The 18,869-nt window shown below is 45.6% G+C and overlaps 1 protein-coding gene across 1 annotated transcript in view; it reads right to left on the bottom strand.

The window, feature by feature from the left end:
- The window catches only part of LOC311316331 (receptor-type tyrosine-protein phosphatase N2-like), a gene marked incomplete at both ends in the record, with an annotated part of 156,648 nt that extends 140,505 nt beyond the window's left edge, over positions 1 to 16,143 (bottom strand). Inside the window, 2 exon segments of the mRNA XM_084447173.1 lie at positions 5,404 to 5,454; positions 16,068 to 16,143. Coding sequence (XP_084303299.1) covers positions 5,404 to 5,454; positions 16,068 to 16,143 — 127 coding nt within the window.
- Positions 16,144 to 18,869: the final 2,726 nt, after the last annotated feature.

Below are 18,869 nucleotides of genomic sequence, written 5' to 3'. Positions count from 1 at the left end.
CCTGGTAGGAATTCCAAACGAGAAATCACTTTCAGCTTTTCCAGACTCGTATTTGGAAAATGAAAGTGGGATGAAATGAAAATTCAGGGGCTGAAGCCAGACTATTCCCCTCAGTAGAGGACAACATGTAGATGCTCTCCTCTCATCGCGCGCGCTCCTAGTGTGGAACTACTGTGGGCATGTTTACATTCTGAGTAATTAGAACATTCTGCTCCACACATTCAATTACTGTATGAGTCACACCCCAAAGAGCTGGAGGACCCGCTTATCGCTCAAGGGAGCCATCATCCAGTGAGGGAGCAGAGATTCATTCCTGGTCATCCAGTCTGCTTTTCAATTAAACTGCCCATGCATAAAACGTTGATGTAGCAATAATTTTAAATTGGCGTGGAAATCTGTGAAAAAAGGATGAATCCGTGCAAATAACTGCTGTCGGAGGGAACGGACGACAACAACGAAGAACTTGATCCCTGATGTAATGTTTGGCGTACTTCAGAAGACAAAGCTATCTGTGGTTTAAGTAGCATCACTTTCTGCATCCACTTCCAAACAGCAGTTAGTCAAAGAATTGGGAGAACAAACGTTTTTCAGCAGCAAGACATGGAGTATTTCAGCTGTGGACTCAGAATCAGAACATGATTGGAGCAAATAAAACAATCCAGTTACTCTGGATGCAAACACAGAGACGGAAAGTGAAGAAAAACTGGGCCTTCACACACCGCAAGACTCCCATCTGAAAATATTATAAAAGCTCGGATCACCTTGGGTTCCCTGGTGAACTTATCCATCATGTTTAGTGAGTGAAAAATAGTCAGCATCACACCAATAACTCAGCACTAGCTGCATATCTTACAACAAATCCCAATAGCCTTAACACACAACTACTGTACCTAAATAAAAGTCATCTCATCGATGATGTGAATATAACAACTATAACTAAAGATAATTGTACCCACAATGCACCTCACCCCGACACTAATCAGTGGCAATCAGAACAAGCACCGGAAGAGCTACTAAACACCTCAAGCTCTGAACTCATTGATTAAGTTGACACGCTCCTGAGTAGAATAGACTGGACTTTTACTGAGATACCAAGCAGTTTCTTACAGTAAGTAAAAAGCAAAATGTACTTGGCGACGGGAAAAATGAATTGTGGCAAGTGCTCTGGTAGATAAAATGAGATAAGATCAACTTTAATAATCCCCATGGGGGGATTTGGGCATCACAGCAGCAAGATGGTATAGAATAGATTAGAGTAAAGAATATACAAGTGTTAAAAACCAAAAAGCATAGCACTGTTGTAGTTAAGTGACAGGTGACAGTAGGGGGCCGCTTCGGGGGGGGGGGGGGGGGGGGGGGCAACTCCGGCCTGAAGACTATCCCGTGGAACACCAGGGGGCGTGATACCGGTAGGGGTCCGAGGCCTTGGCCCAGCATGTGTGAGTGACGGGCGGTCCTTATCTCTCCGGCCGGGCCCGGCCGTATCGGGCCAGGTGACCCACAGTCCGGATGTGCAGGATGCCACCGGGCTCGACTAATCTGACATTCACGAGTCTCCTCCTTCCCGCCGACATCCGTCACCGTGAAAATGTCATGTCAGCGATGGCGCCGCGCCTCTCCTGACACCAGCCCGCTCTGCCCTTTCGCTGTTGTGTTTACCGGTTTTCGAGCGATCCGCTCGAAAATGGTAAAAAGTCGAGCCGAACACAGTATGCCGTCAAAACTCAGGGGAGTTCTTGAATGAACGTTTCCTTCGGCGAGGCGGGAGGCGGGAGACACGCGGGGAAATGCCAGCGTCTCACTAATCAGGGGTTCTTTGATCAACGTGGAACTTTGCTCATATCTTAATTCAGTGTGAAAACTTCAAAATCCCTGGGAATAACATGGTGTGATAGTGATGGAAGCTGTCTGTTTCTTGTTCCCTTCATGTTGTTTTCCATAATTCACGATATGATTAAATCTAAACTCGTAGAGTTAAGTTTATGAAGAAAGTACAGTGTAATACATGAAGCCCCTGGGGTTGGTTGGCAGAGCTACTGACTGGCCTGATACTGTCAATCACCAACACACCGGCCAATCACATCACAGGGAGTTTCAACACACCGGCCAATCACATCACAGGGGGTTGTTCATTTGATCATCCCCAGAAGAATGACTGGCCTTACGAGAAAATGACACCGCATTTGCCATAAAAAAGGCTTTAGGGATACCACATTTTTATAGATGTTGTTTCTAATAGTAGAAAAATACCATTAGTGACGAGAGCCCCAACTCGATATGTCGCCTTATTCTGGCGCCTTAGTGAATCATAGGTGTGTGGGTAGCTGTCCCAGTGAGTCCTAAAGGTTCTGAGAGCAGCAACAGCTGAAGTCCTCCACCACAACACGCCTCTGGCTCTCAGGGCCTCGCCTACGACGTCAATCACCACATGACTCCACACGGGCTAGGGCAATAAGGCCCTGCAGGTGATCTATAAACGCACCATCTATAACTACACCGTCTATAACTACACCGTCTATAAGTACACCGTCTATAACTACACCGTCTATAACTACATCATCTATAACTACACCGTCTATAACTACACCATCTATAACTACATCATCTATAACTACACCATCTATAACTACATCATCTATAACTACACCGTCTATAACTACACCATCTATAACTACATCATCTATAACTACACCGTCTATAACTACATCATCTATAACTACATCATCTATAACTACACCATCTATAACTACACCATCTCTAACTACATCATCTATAACTACACCATCTATAACTACACCATCTATAACTACACCATCTATAACTACATCATCTATAACTACATCATCTATAACTACATCATCTATAACTACACCATCTATAACTACATCATCTGTAACCATCTATAACTACACCATCTATAACTACATCATCTATAACTACATCATCTGTAACTACATCATCTATAATTACACCATCTATAACTACACCGTCTATAACTACACCATCTATAACTACACCATCTATAACTACATCATCTGTAACCATCTATAACTACACCATCTATAACTACATCATCTATAACTACATCATCTGTAACTACATCATCTATAATTACACCATCTATAACTACACCGTCTATAACTACACCGTCTATAACTACACCATCTATAACTACATCATCTATAACTACATCATCTGTAACTACATCATCTATAACTACACCATCTATAACTACATCATCTATAACTACATCATCTATAACTACATCATCTATAACTACACCATCTATAACTACATCATCTATAACTACATCATCTCTAACTACATCATCTCTAACTACATCATCTATAACTACACCATCTATAACTACACCATCTATAACTACATCATCTCTAACTACATCATCTATAACTACACCATAACTACACCATCTATAACTACACCATCTATAACTACACCATCTATAACTACATCATCTATAACTACATCATCTATAACTACACCATCTATAACTACACCATCTATAAGTAGGTCGTGAGAGATAGAGGAACCTCAATGACATGATCGCTTCTGGGTTTCGCAGTGCTGATCATTTCTGGAGCACCTTAATTGGATAGAAGAAACAGTATAGAATATGGAGAAATATCTTGCATTAAAGGCACAATTCATAATTTAAAACACCCTGCTCTTCGATGATTTTTTCAATAGACGACACTCAATAATTCCTGAGGAATATAATGCAATATTAACATTAATACAATAATACTGAAGAAATGTCTTGGTTACCCGGTGGTTATATTTTCATTACACCTGTAACACTCTCACCCATAGTTGCAAAGCTAGAATTTTACACATGATATCACACAGCAAACACACCCTCTCAGAGCGGGCAGTCCTAAACCAGGTCACGCGTGCGACAACCAGCGCAAAACCAACACAGAGGCTGAGAGCTTGTCTGAGCTTGGCCAAAAATAGACGGTTATGATGCTTTTTTTTCTCGCTCTGCCTCACATGGCGCTAGACATGTTTTTTCACCCCTGTCTAAACTAGATTAGAGGGACACATTTCCAAAGGGCACCACACGGACAGGAAATGACTAAGCAAATTAATTCTGAAAGGTTGACAGCTAAAGAAGAGGACAGGCAGAGGAGTGGAATGCGAACCTTGCTGGAGAGGTGATTAATGTAATTAATCAATTAATTAATTAATGTAATAATTAATTAAGGTATTAATACATCCATGGGTGGAAATCACAGTGTCCTTTTATCTACAGGCTTTCTGGCCACCTGTGCCCTTACCATTGTCACTTAGGTTGAATGTTAATTAAAGTGGTCATCTTGAACGTCCCAGGTAAGTTATTTTTGTCGACACCAGTAGGTGCAGGTGTGCTTCTGGACTGCATTTCCCAGTGATCACAGCGTCTGGGATGTCAGTTTATGTGATGTCCTGGCTGATGGTCGCGTTCCTTTTTTAGATGATGTGCCTTTGTCTGAATATCCTGTTGACGGTTTGGTTTTGTGTCTATGTCCTGAGGTTTGCTCACCTGCGGGTGACGTCCTGCTCGTTGTTTGCTCAGCCCTCGACTGCTAGACTAGCTAGCAACGTGAACGCGCTAACAGAGTGGTGAGGTCTGATGTCATTTTGTAGGCTGAAAAGTTAGCATCACGGCCATTTGGTTCTGAGTTCTTAATCCCTATGGGAAACATGACAACAATTTGCATGTCTCAACAGCATCAATTCACAAAACCAATCTTAAATTATGGATTGTGACTTTTATAACAAAATGTACTGCGGTCTGGGAGTCTCTGTTAAACACATACCTTATTATTGGCATTGTTCGCGAATCCCCATTCATTTTCCCATAGGGATTCATGTGACATACTGCGTATGTTTTACTATGTGCTCTTTGTGTGTTATTGTTGTTTGACTTGTACAGCACTTTGGTCAACTTTGTTGTTTTTAAATGTGCTCTATAAATGAAATGGTATGGTATGGTATTTAGAACTCAGAACCGCGATGATAATGTCTCAGCCTACAAGATGACGACACGACATCACCTCACCAATCAATAGAGACCGCTCCTCCAAAATGGTCGCCAGAGTATCTGTTCCGCCTGGCGGACCAAAGACTGTTCTTTAACATGAAACACTACATTTACTTATATGAGAAAGACCGAGGTTATCACTTTGAATTGAAATTGATTTCCTGTCAGTCAACTGTTTTTTCTTTCTCAGACATTATGAAATAAATAGATATACACAACCATGTATGTTCTAGAAGGCTAGTCCACCACACCAGGTATGCAGCTGGACAGCACGCACATCCTGGGCCCTGCTTCTAAACGTGTCCAGTCACAAAACCCAGACAGATCAGAACCAAGCTCCACTGTAGGCGACAACTTACCGTTGACACAGATCTCATAAGTCGCGCACAGCTCATTCTCGAAAAGACATCCTGTCGGAAGAGAGCACAAAAGGGAAATCTTATTAGCATGCAGCTCAATAACAAATAACCTTTCTGCACATTCCCCATACTGTAGGTTCCTACTGTACATCCAGCCAAACACTACTATAGGCTACCACACTATTCTGAGTTATATTATACCCTTTACCCATGGCCTAATAATGACTGTATTATATGTACAGTAGTTCATCTTTCCATTTTTAGCTAACACCGACAACGCTGAGGAAAGCCGTACGGCTGAAACGTCCGTTGTCGCCGCGGCTACCCATAGCTAACATTTGCCATAGCCTTCTACGTCGTGCCACCTAAAAACCACACTGTTTAGCAGATATTCCTGTGTGAGCACCACGGTGCACGCGGTCACAGAGTTTTGCTTAACAGCTGCTGTTATCCTGAGTTAACATTCAGGCCTGGGGAAAACGCACACGCTGTTCCACTGTGATCAATCACCTGCCTCTATCTGGCTAGCTGCTCTCTGCTAGCGCACAGACGGACCATATTTTAAACATTTCTGCTTACCAGGGATCTGGCAACTCAGGCTCGCGCGCACGCACATACACACGCACACACACGCACACACACGCACGCACACACATACACACACGCACACACACACAGAGCTTCGGAACCGTTTGAGGCAAATCTCTGCACCTGCCATAGATGATCTAGTGAGGAGCATGGGTGTGTATTGTGAATGTGTGTGTGTGTGTGTGTGTGTGTGTCTAGGTGTGTGTGTGTGTGTGTGTTTTGGGGTTGTGGCAGGTGACAGAGTTGGTGCAGGTCTACCGGTGCACAAAATGTTCCTTCCTTGCATTGAATTAAACCTCCTCACACACACACACACACACACACACACACACACACACACAGGATTTATATCCATTCCATAAAGTGAGTTAGGCCTCCACCCTCACTCTCTCTCTCTCTCACTCACACACACACACTCACACACACACACACACACACACACACACACACACACACACACACACACGGGGGAGGATTTATATTAGTTCCATAAAGCAAACTAAAATGCAGAACCACATCCCTCTGAGGCTGTCCTCTGGCCCCCTGGCCCTCTGGCCCTCTGGTCCCCTGGCCCTCTGGCCCTCTGGCCCTCCCCCTGGCCCTCTGGCCCCCTGGCCCTCTGGCCCTCTGGCCCTCCCCCTGGCCCTCTGGCCCCCTGGCCCTCTGGCCCCCTGGCCCTCTGGCCCTCTGGCCCCTCCCTCTGGCCCTCTGGCCCTGGTCACTGTGTCAGGTAGGGGGGCCTCACATTCATCCTCCTCTCCCCAGCCGACAGCGCTACGTAGTTGGACTCTGCTACCTTGAGCTTTTTAATCATGTTGCTCCCCTGAAGAGGATCAGAGTATCAGCTATGTTGAAAGAGTTGATTTAGATTTGTATAAATTGGTACCGTATAATGGTGAAGATTTAGATCGTGGAAGAAGTAAAGGATATCACCACACTGGATGTCGGGTGGGCAGACAGACAGACAGACAGACAGACAGACAGACAGGCAGGCAGGCAGATAGACAGGCAGACAGATAGACAGGCAGACAGACAGACAGACAGGCAGACAGACAGGCAGGCAGACGGATGGACAGACAGACAGACAGGCAGACAGACAGGCAGGCAGACGGATGGACAGACAGACAGACACACAGACAGACACACAGTGACTCTTCCTCATCACAGGACTTCTACTGTCGATGAAGGAGCCATCTCAGCGGCGTGAGCTGTGATTGGCTGTTTGGGTGGTGAGGCACGCGTGGGTGACATGAGAGGAAGACGGAGGAGGAGACAATATGGAAACAAACATCATGAGAGAGAAGAGGAGAGGAGAGGAGAGGAGAGGAGAGGAGAGGAGAGGAGAGGAGAGGAGAGGAGAGGAGAGGAGAGGAGAGGAGAGGAGAGGAGAGGAGAGGAGAGGAGAGGAGAGGGGAGGGGAGGGGAGAGGAGAGGAGAGGAGAGGAGAGGAGAGGAGAGGAGAGGAGAGGAGAGGAGAGGAGAGGAGAGGAGAGGAGAGGAGAGGAGAGGGGAGGGGAGGGGAGAGGAGAGGAGAGGAGAGGAGAGGAGAGGAGAGGAGAGGAGAGGAGAGGAGAGGAGAGGAGAGGAGAGGAGAGGAGAGGAGAGGAGAGGAGAGGAGAGGAGAGGAGAGGAGAGGAGAGGAGGAGCGTGCCTGGAATACTGATCTCCTCCCCTAACCAGGATGTGGCTACGGCTACGCTCGGGGGGGGGGGGGGGGGTTCTCAAGGCACGTTGAGGCAACGTGACATTCTTAAAGGACAGGTTCTGAATTTAGCATTATAAGCAATGTTATAAGGTTATTTACGATCATACAACGGCCAATATCAACATTTCATCAAACGGTGCACTCTCCAGATATAGACCGTCGCCGCTAACACACTCAATGGATCCAAACATACTTTGTGGCAATTTTTTTTCCCAGAACATACGGACACCAGTGACACACTCGGTCTCCGAGAACGAGAGATGATGATGTTGTCTGTGCACCTACGGATCCATTGAGTGTGTTGGCGGTGACAGGCTATATCTGGAGAGTGCATCGTTTGACAAAACGTTGATATCGGCCGTTGTATATGATTGTAAATATCCTTATAACATGGCTTATAATGCTCAATTCAGAACCTTTCCTTTAAGTTGTTATGTTGAAGTAATAGTAGATACAAAAAGGATGTGGGGGGGGGGACAAACTTTGGTAAACGGATACATTCAAATAAAAACTAGGAAAACTGTGGAGGATATTCCAAACTTGGGGAGGACTTAGGGAGGGGGAAAATGGTCCTCTTAAGCAAATTAAAATCAGAAAGTTTTTTTTAGTACCTTCTGGGTTGAATATTCCAATTTACCGCTGCTCACAACAGCATGGTAGTGCCACACTCTCTAGTCTCTCTCTCTCTAGTCTCTCTCTCTAGTCTCTCTCTCTCTAGTCTCTCTCTCTCTAGTCTCTCTCTCTAGTCTCTCTCTCTAGTCTCTCTCTCTCTAGTCTCTCTCTCTAGTCTCTCTCTAGTCTCTCTCTCTCTCTAGTCTCTCTCTCTCTAGTCTCTCTCTCTCTAATCTCTCTCTCTAGTCTCTCTCTAGTCTCTCTCTCTCTCTAGTCTCTCTCTCTCTAGTCTCTCTCTCTAGTCTCTCTCTAGTCTCTCTCTGTTGAATTGCTGCGCTGCTCATACTACATAATAGAGTCTGAGCCACTTCACCACCCAAGCTGGTGTTCTGAGGGCGTATCGACGGGTCAAAACTGAAAGAGTGACAGGTCGTAGCAGCGAATGAGAGACGCTAGCCCAGGTTAGATGGGTGGAGCATATCTATGGGTGGGAACGCCTGATCGCGAAAGTCTTTACTGATTGGTGTCCTCGGCTTTCTGGCGCTACCAATGAATTGCCAGGATTTGAACACCAGATTTTTGCATGAAGTGTCTCAGACCCATAGAGAGATCTGCAGCATGCAGTAACGTCGTTAGCGTAGCTTAGGTAGCGTATCAGCGAAAGAACTCTCAACGGTCTGGCATTGAGACTACACTCTCTCTAGCATAGTGCATTATGGGAATATGTTGAGTGAGGATGTGTCATACCCATATCTTATTTCCACTGAGCTAATTTTATTTGATCAATGATGTATCCAGTTGCACCATCAAAGATATCATATGCCCTGATACAGTCAGCTCTGACTGAATGATATCCTCTGTTAAGATCCAGCCCTGTCATGCTCTACCGGTCATCTGCATCGTCCAGTACTGTGAAAGAGAAGGTCAGTTACAGAGACCCACATCCTGTGACTGTGAGCCAGACTACAGGTGGAACTAGTCTAGCATAACCAGACATGTCTCCACACTTTGTTTACGCTGTGCCAGAAGCTGGAAAAAGGTCTGGCTGGAATCATTACCGTTCGGGGATGGAGGGGGGTGGGTGCCTAATTATTTATTATCCCCAAAACATACATCCATTGAGTCGGACTTGGGTGGAAGTAGTCGAGAACCTACGTAAATCCTGTAGGCTGTAAAATCCTTCAGTAGTCCAATCATTTTAGTATCAACTGACTTGCACACTGGCTGCATCACACAAAAACACAGACACACACACACACACACACGTACCACACAATCAACCTCGGGTGGAACTCTAGGCAGGCAACCAACCACCAGAGCAGGGGTGAGGCCAAGGGAACTATGGGAAGCCGTAACCATGGTGATGGTCGCTCGGGCAACAGGCTCTGAGGCCGCCTGCACTACCTAGGTCCTCTGCTGTCATTGTTTTGTTTGACAAAGATGAAAGGAAGACCCCAGTATCCTGAACACCCCCAATCCTTGTGACATATGAGTCACTGAACATACTAGCCGATGGGTCTGTGAACTCATGTCATGTCTGTATACAGTAGACACAAGCGCTGGAAAGTTGATGATGGGATGTACTGTACACTGTAAAGTACAGTATGTACACATAAACTGTGTCAATGTCCAAATATGTATGGACCTTACTGCATATACTGTACGAGATAAGTGTATAAATGTAAATATGTCTATACTGTATCTGTTTGTGTTTCATGGGAGGCGTGGCTACACATTTCCTGCAAAGGTCAATAAAGTAATCTAATCTAATGTCAGGCTTATGAAGTGAATTTATCACAGCGGTCGTACTAGCCCGTACAGGGTGCCGGTGCGTTGTTTACTGTACAAACCATGTCGGTCCCTGTTACTTTGATCTAAGACAACGTGCACGGACGTGCAACTTAACACTTGCATGGAGCTAATTGCAGATTTAATTGAAATATCAATTCCAACACCCTCAAAACGCCAGCAGCCCCGGTGGCAGACAGGCTACTGTACTCAAAACCAGACTCAATCACATTCAATCCCAGTTTCAATGTATTTATATTGTGTCATCCTGGGCCTTAATCTGTAGGACTCCAACTGATTGTGAAATACCGTACAGCAGCCCTGGCCCCAGAATCTGAATTTTCAAATTTAACGAAATGCAATCCCTGATAGCAAGCGGATCTGGGCCATATACAGGCCAGATCTGGCCCTTGTGGCTTAGTTCCGGCCCATATATGGCCCAGAATCATTACACATCCGCTTGCTATCTGGGATTCAACGAACTGACACACGGGAATTCATTTTCAATCAGCTTCCCCTCTGGGCACTGAGAGCGCTGTCACCACTGTGGCTCTACTGCCGGTGACGATGGCCCCTTCAGCCAGGGGGGGCTCTTGAAAAGCAGACTACATTTCCCACACGTGACAGAGGGTACCCTGATGACATAGTCTGTCCCGTGCCATTAGACTCTCTGACGTTGGAAATCACCTCGACGGAGAGGGAAGCAGGGCAGCTTGAGGAATGGGCTGGAGCAAACGACACGCTCCTTAACGGCAGGAAGTCAGTGGAGCCGAGAGTGTGCTTCGCCGGGAACCCTCCCCCAGCCAACCCCTTCTGATCCTCGATGGTTCCTGTTGTCATGAGTGACAAACACCTGAGGTTCTACCTGGACAACAAACTCAGTGGGGACATTCACGTCGACGAGGCTGCGAAAAAGGCCTCCAAGCGACTGCAGTTCTTAACTGCGATGTCAAGAAACGGGCTCCCTGTAGAAGGTTGAGATTCATAACACACTAATCTGACCATGTCTGGGATATGGGGATGTGCTGCTGGTGGGCTGGACAGCAAAACAACGCTACACCATGGACAGAGTTCCGAGAAGGGGCGGTCAGGATAATGACCAGGTCCACAAACAGCCCTCTGCGCCTCCCGGACCTCCAGACCAGAAGAGTAGAGGCTCCTGTGAGGCCGATCAAAGACATGAGCCTCCCCATCCACTCCCCAGCCTCCCCCCTCCTAGCCAGGGAGAAAGGACCGGCCTCCCCATCCACTCCCCAGCCTCCCCCCTCCTAGCCAGGGAGAAAGGACCGTCCCGCTTCTCAGGAAAACCACTCAGTTTTCACTCACACAGATCACAACAAAAATATTAAATAGATTGAGAAACTCCACCATCTCCTGCGCCATCCGATTTTTTTAACTCTCTCGAAATGTTCGAATGTTTTAACGATGTTTATCATGATGTTTATATATTGGATGCTTTGCGTTTTGTGTGTTTTTGTACATTCTGCATAATTCAATTTGTACAGATTGCAAGGCAGAGTCATTCAACTCAAACTCAACTCTCACTGCCATCTGCCTTCTCAGATTGAGAACCTGTTGTCTGCCCCCTGAGGAGAGAGGAGAAACCCGCCCGGGCTGGATCTCAAACCTCTCTCAATCCCCCCTCACTCCGTCTCCTCACCAGCTCCTCAGACGGTATTGGAGGAGAGGTACTGTGCTGTATAGAAGCTCCTCCCCTCAGTCTTTCCCTCACCAATGAGCTTTGAGAACAAAACAAGGTACGAGGACTCGAGGGATTGAGGAAAGACTTTTGAAACTCGAACGCACTCCTCCTCGGGGAGTTGAATGAGTCCGCTCGTGCGGCGGAATAGAATGTTATCTCTCCGCGCTCACATCCTCTGCGTCTCGATAGCCAATCATTAGGCAGGGCCGGCGAGGTCGGAAGAGCGGCGGCCGAGAGTTTATTTTGGTTTCACCTCAGCTGAGTCATTCCACTTCCTGCTGTTGATCCAAAGCGCCTCCTAATTGGCCGCGGTGCCTCTTACCCGGCCTGCGTTTGATTTCCAATGAGATGTCAGCTGAAGAGCCCACGGCTTGCCATCTCCTGCTGTTGCTTTTGTTTAACAAGTTTCTCAGTTGCTCAACTTGAGAGTATACTTGGATCAATTCCCTATTGCAGGCAGGCTAAGGAGAGACCATCACGTCCGTATCCATAGTGACGGTAGGTGTGAACAAGCATCCTATTGTTTTGGAGATTGGACTTGTCTGGTATTTACGGGTGTCATCTCTGAGAAACCTGTTAAAGCTACTGTAACAGCGTGTCATGCTACTGTGACTATCAATCGTGATATGAAACACAATTCAATTGACTGAGGGCCCTTTCTAGACATATTAAATACGAGTGTTTTGAAGCAACTGACATGATTCAATATTCTTGTTAGCGGGCCTTGGTTCAAATACCCAGGGGAAATGCATTAGCCGTTCGGGAGGTGTGCTAGCACAGTGCATCTTGGGATGATGTTAATCTCCCCGTGTGTTTGTGCGTCCTGACTAAAAGCTTCCCCCCGTTCAACCCCTCCCTCCTTCTGTCCTCTCCTCAGACTGCCTGGCTCACAGTTGCAGCGTTGATATATTGATCTGCAGTAACACGCAGCATTCTGGATTCAATAATACACGGGAGCCGGAACGTCTGTACACGTTCCTGTAAAATCTGGACCCAAAAATCTGCATTCAATACTCCGGTACTACACTGTAACAACATTCAATACTCCACTACTACACTGTAACAACATTCAATACTCCAGTACTACACTGTAACAACATTCAATACTCCACTACTACACTGTAACAACATTCAAGACTCCACTACTACACTGTAACAACATTCAAGACTCCACTACTACACTGTAACAACATTCAATACTCCAGTACTACACTGTAACAACATTCAAGACTCCACTACTACACTGTAACAACATTCAATACTCCAGTACTACACTGTAACAACATTCAAGACTCCACTACTACACTGTAACAACATTCAAGACTCCACTACTACACTGTAACAACATTCAAGACTCCACTACTACACTGTAACAACATTCAATACTCCAGTACTACACTGTAACAACATTCAATAATCCAGTACTACACTGTAACAACATCCAATACTCCAGTACTACACTGTAACAACATTCAATACTCCACTACTACACTGTAACAACATTCAAGACTCCACTACTACACTGTAACAACATTCAAGACTCCACTACTACACTGTAACAACATTCAATACTCCACTACTACACTGTAACAACATTCAATACTCCAGTACTACACTGTAACAACATTCAATACTCCAGTACTACACTGTAACAACATTCAATAATCCAGTACTACACTGTAACAACATTCAATACTCCACTACTACACTGTAACAACATTCAATACTCCACTACTACACTGTAACAACATTCAATACTGACATACAACACTTATCACTCAAACGATGGGCTCACCTGTGGCAGCCAGCATACTGTTACACTAGTATTAAATACTGTTACACTACAGTAGTATTAAATACTGTTACACTAGTATCACATACTGCTTCTAACACAACACATGAGCTCAGCTGACATCTGACCACAAGCGTACACGGGCCTACCCTTTAATAGCATGGGAAGGACTTTTTCCATGATGGCATTAAAATCATAAAGTCAGTTGGCTCATGTTGGGACAAAAAATGTCTTAACTTAATGAACTGATAAGCATGTATTATACTTCAACATCATTTTATATTCATAATATATCTCATATATTATGCACTTCAATGATACATGAAAAGTAGGCTTATTTTCTTACCAAGGCCTATACTCTTTGTAAACGTTGATTGCCTGCACACAAGTGATGTCAAACCCAAAAGTCATGCTCCAACGCAACTGAACAATCACATGAATTAAAGATGTTAATATCCGTTGCTATGGCCACGGGCACGCAGGCATGTCTGTGACCTTTCCTGAGCCCGGGTTAATGATTGCTGTATCTGATTTTCCCCTGATTGCGTGTCAGTAAGAGTTCCTGGTGTACACCGTTACTTCTATTGCAGGTAAGCATTCTGAGTGTTCAGTAAATCTACGACCATGTGTTCTTCATGATTTTTTATTATTATTTCGCTGGAGGCTGGGCAGCAAAACTGAATTGAAATATAACTAAATATTGAATTGATCAAGGATGACCAGATTGATTAAAAGCAACTGAGGACACATGATTGGTCGGAATTGGTGATTGTTCTGAATTGGCTACCACATATTATGCTGTAATGTTTATAGTTGGACTAAGTCTGACACTAAAGTAATGCACTTTTCATACAAGAAGATACAGCCTACAGTAATGTAGCATATTCTAGCCGATAACGTCATATTTGCAGTGTAACCTGCAGTATAGGGAATATGTCACATTAGATTTGACGAATTCAGAAAGTCAATATGCAGGCGGGGGGAAAGGGAACCTGGGATGTAGGCCTACTGTAGGAAACACAGGCTTCTGAATAGTTATAGGCCTCACTTACAACGACACAACACAAGAGAAACAGGGGAAGGCATTCACTATCAATCCAGCTAAAATAACAATCCAAATAACCGTCCAGCTAAAAGACCTACACGTGCACTAAAATTATTCTGCACCTCAATAATTCATTTCCTAATTCCTTCCATGCACTTCAGAGACATCACGTGATGCATGGATGGTTATCTCTGCTGTCTCGTGCCATGTCACAGATCAAAGCCACCTGAAAGAAGCCACACTGTATAAATCAAGAGTTGCTCCCGTGCACTAAGAGGACGCCTCTACCAACAACATTGTTGTGAACAACAACCCCCTCACACCATTGTGTATTAGCAGGGTGTAGAGAAGGCAGGTGCAGACGGTCTAAATATAGGCTATAAAACGTTTAGCCGTTTTAGAGGAGCAATGGAGTGTTATAACCAATGACCACTTGATAAGAGCACCACCTGCAACGCGATGACCCCTTTGTATAATAGGTATATAACAGGCAAGGGGACAATCTGAACACCTGTCTTTTAGGCAGAGGGAAGGGTCCAGAATTAGGCCCTATATGTGACCATATTCAGTTTGTATTAAAGATATAAGGGGAAATGAGAGGTTATTATTGCGTGGGTGATTAAAGCCCACTACACGTCACTAGTAATAACCAGGCCGAGACTAATAGCCTACTGTTGTTGAGAGGCCTCTGGTCTGTTATGATCTTTAAAAGGGAAGAAAACATGTATTGTGTTGTGAAATTGTAAGTTAAACACGTTTAAAATAGAATGTAATTGTAATTCATTAATTTCCCATAATTATTACCCCGTCCCAAGCTAGATGGATAGACTGGTCGCCATATCCAACGAAGGAGCGTTGCCTCTGTGACACAATCCGTAAGGTTATGTAATAGGCTACTGTAGCCTATCTTATCTGAGGCCGCATTAAAGCAGGTCCTTTCTCTGAACCTTGCAATCTTCTGACTACAACTATAACAGATCAGCACCTTTTACGTAGGCTATTAACCCAGGAACTATATGCGCAAATCAATTTCATCGCATTTATTCCCCGTAGGATGAAGGGAATTACCTGCATATCATACTGATATTAACGAATTCCACGTCTGATGGGAAATAGTCACTTACGCAGATGTGTTATTTGTAGGCTATGCATTTAAAAACACTATTGGCGAGAGAGAGACGGTTGGTCTCACACACTCATGCCTACATCTAGAGGCTGTAATAATTCCGTTTCTTTTCACCATTATCTGTAATTCGTCACATTATAGTCTGTCCGTCGTTATAATCCAGTGTTCTGCTGTCCCTAATGCCTAAAGCAAATATTGACACCGATCCAATCAAAAACAGAATTGCGTGTACCTTGTGCCAGACAGAGAGGCTTAAATGACCAGCCAGCATCCTCTCGGTCGCAAATAGGCTACTAGGCTACTCACCGAATTTCCTGTCTGCAGAAGCTAGAAAATAGCTTTGGGAAGCAAGGAGGACGAGGAAAATGTGGAACGAATCCATGTTTCTTATTGTTTTCAACAATAGTTTTCAACGTTAACAATCCATTTTCTTCAAACTGGTTTTGTCTTATTTTCCTCCACGAACGAATATTAGCCTAGGCTAGTGGATAGTAGGTTACAGGGGTGATGAGAAGCAGGATGGGCATCGGAGAGAGAGAGAGAGAGGGAGGGAGAAGGATGCGGGGCGTTTTTCAGGCTGCTCCTTGAACACCCAACCGCGATCGGCCAACCTCGCCACTACAACCGAGCAGCACTCCGAACACGGCCACCTCCGCTGGCCCCGCCCTCCTCGGCTGACGTCAGGTAGAGGCGCACATGCCGAGCGCGCACAGCATTGAGCGCGCATCTAAATGGCCATTATACCTGTGTGTGTGTGTGTGTGTGTGTGTGTGTGTGTGTTTGCTCTTAACAGATAGGCTGACAGTGAATAGCCTAGTCTACTGGCGAGCTTTGTAGACAAGACATACCAGACCAGGACCTTCCTGACCTGTGTGTGTGTGTGTGTGTGTGTGTGTGTGTGTGTGTGTGTGTGTGTGTGTGTGTGTGTGTGACAGTAACTAGCTCATGAAGTTAGCCATCCCTTTAAGTAAACTGCATTGTAGACGCGCTGGTTCATATCCTGGTTTAGGCTTATGGTCAGGATATTTGTCAGTGTTTTATAATATTGTGTTTTGAATCATTTTAAATTAACTCATTTTACAGTGACGAGTAAAGGAGATACAGCATACAACGAGGATAACATTACATTACAGTCATTCAGCTGTCGCTTTTATCCAAAGTGACTTAAAATAATGTAATGCATTTAATGTAGGAAAAGACAATGTAGCCTACTACTTGCCAGAACTCACAAGTGCATCTCCTTTCTAAAACAAGTGACTAAGAGCAGAATCTAGTGCTGGAGGCAAAGTGCAAGAATAGCAAACTAAAAATACAATAGGTGCTTAAGAGGGAGGATCGTACTTCTTGAAGAGGTGAGTTTTGAGCCTGCAGTGAAAGATGGGCAGCGACTCTGCTGTCCTGATGTCAGTGGGCAGTTCGTTCCACCACTGCGGGGCCAGGACAGAGAAGAGCCGTGACCGTGTCGATCGACCGCAGGGGCCTCGGAGTGACAGGGCAACCAGTCGCCCCGAGGTAGCAGAGCCTAGTGGTCGGGATAGGGCTTGACCTTGGCCTGGAGATAGGAGGGAGCTGTTCCATTACCCTGTAGGCTCGTACCAGAGAGTAGAGTTTCAAACTGGATGCGAGCTGCTAGAGCCAGTGTAGAGAACGGAGAAGGGAAGTTGTGTGGGAGAACATTGGGTGGTTGAACACCAGGCGAGCAGCAGCTTTCTGGACAAGTTCCAAAGTCAAAGTCAACTTTATTTATATAGCACTGTTGATACAAGCAAATGTAGCACACAGTGATTTACAGAACAAATAAAAACAGATAAAATAGTAGATACAAATAAGAAAATAAAACAGGACAGATCACATATGGGCAAATAGAATAGAAAGTAAAAAACAGTAAAACAAATAAAAGTCAGTATATAAAAAATGAAAATGTAAACTAAAACAATTCAAACTACCCCCATACTAGGGGGTGCAGCTCGCGCAGGTGTGGTTGCATGGCAATGTCATCTCCTGTCCCCGGCGTGCTGTCTCCAGGCTGTGTGGCGATCTCCTGTCCTCAGCGTGCTGTCTCCAGGCTTCGTGATGATGTCATCTCCGTCTCCGGGCGAGTCGCTGCCAGGTCGTATGATGATGTCAGCTCCCTCAGCGAACACGATCTCCAGAAGTGGATTTCTGTGAGGAGGTAGCCGGGGTGGAGCAGGCATCTGGGGCTGGAGGGAAGGGTTCATCCATCCGAGACGGCTGGTTCAGCTCCCGATCATCGTTGGTGAGGTTGAGCTGCAGGGCAGAGATTTATCTTGCCTGACCACAGGCTAGGTCCACGTAGTTCAACAGGATGGGGGTTTAATGGCTGACACCGGGGCCCCAGCAAGGAGGGAGTTGCAGTAGTCCAGGCGGGAGATGACCAGGGCCTGGAAGAGCACCTGCGCCGTTTCGTCAGTGAGGAAAGAGCGAATCCTAATGTTGTAGAGCATGAATCTGCAGGAGCGTGTGATGGATGTGATATGTGCGGAGAATGACAGTTGGTCATCCAGGGTCACACCCAGATTCCTCGCAGTCCGAATGGGCATCACCACTGTGTCGTCAATGGTGATGGCCAGGTCCCGGTGCGGGCAGCCCTTCCCCGGAAGGAACAGCAGCTCAGTCTTGTCCAGGTTGAGCTTGAGGTGGCTTGACGCCATCCACTCTGAGATGTCAGCCAAGCACCCAGCTATGCGTGCTCCACTTGTGTGTCAGACCAGTTGAGTGTCATCGGCATAGCACTTATAGGAGAAGCCATGCGAGCGAACGACAGAACAAAGAAATGTAGTGTAGAGGGAAAAAAAGGAGAGGACCCAGGACAGACCCTTGTGGAACCCCCGTAGTCAGTGGTTCTGATATCCACCCACTATATGTCACCTGGTAGGAGTGGCGCCTCAGGTAGGATGCAAACAGGGAGCGTGCAGAGCCAGTGACGCCTTTCTCCTCAAGGGTGGAGAGGAGGATCTGGTTAGCCCAATTGATTTTGTATCCAGATATATTGCCAATGTTTTCAAAAATAGATAAAAGGTGTGGAGTTGAGTACACCGCATCACCAAGATAAAATAAAATATCATCAGCATAAAGCGAGATGTACAT

Source organism: Borostomias antarcticus (assembly GCF_949987555.1).
Source record: "Borostomias antarcticus genome assembly, chromosome: 12".
Lineage (NCBI taxonomy): Eukaryota > Metazoa > Chordata > Actinopteri > Stomiiformes > Stomiidae > Borostomias > Borostomias antarcticus.
This window is presented reverse-complemented; position numbering and strand designations above follow the sequence as displayed.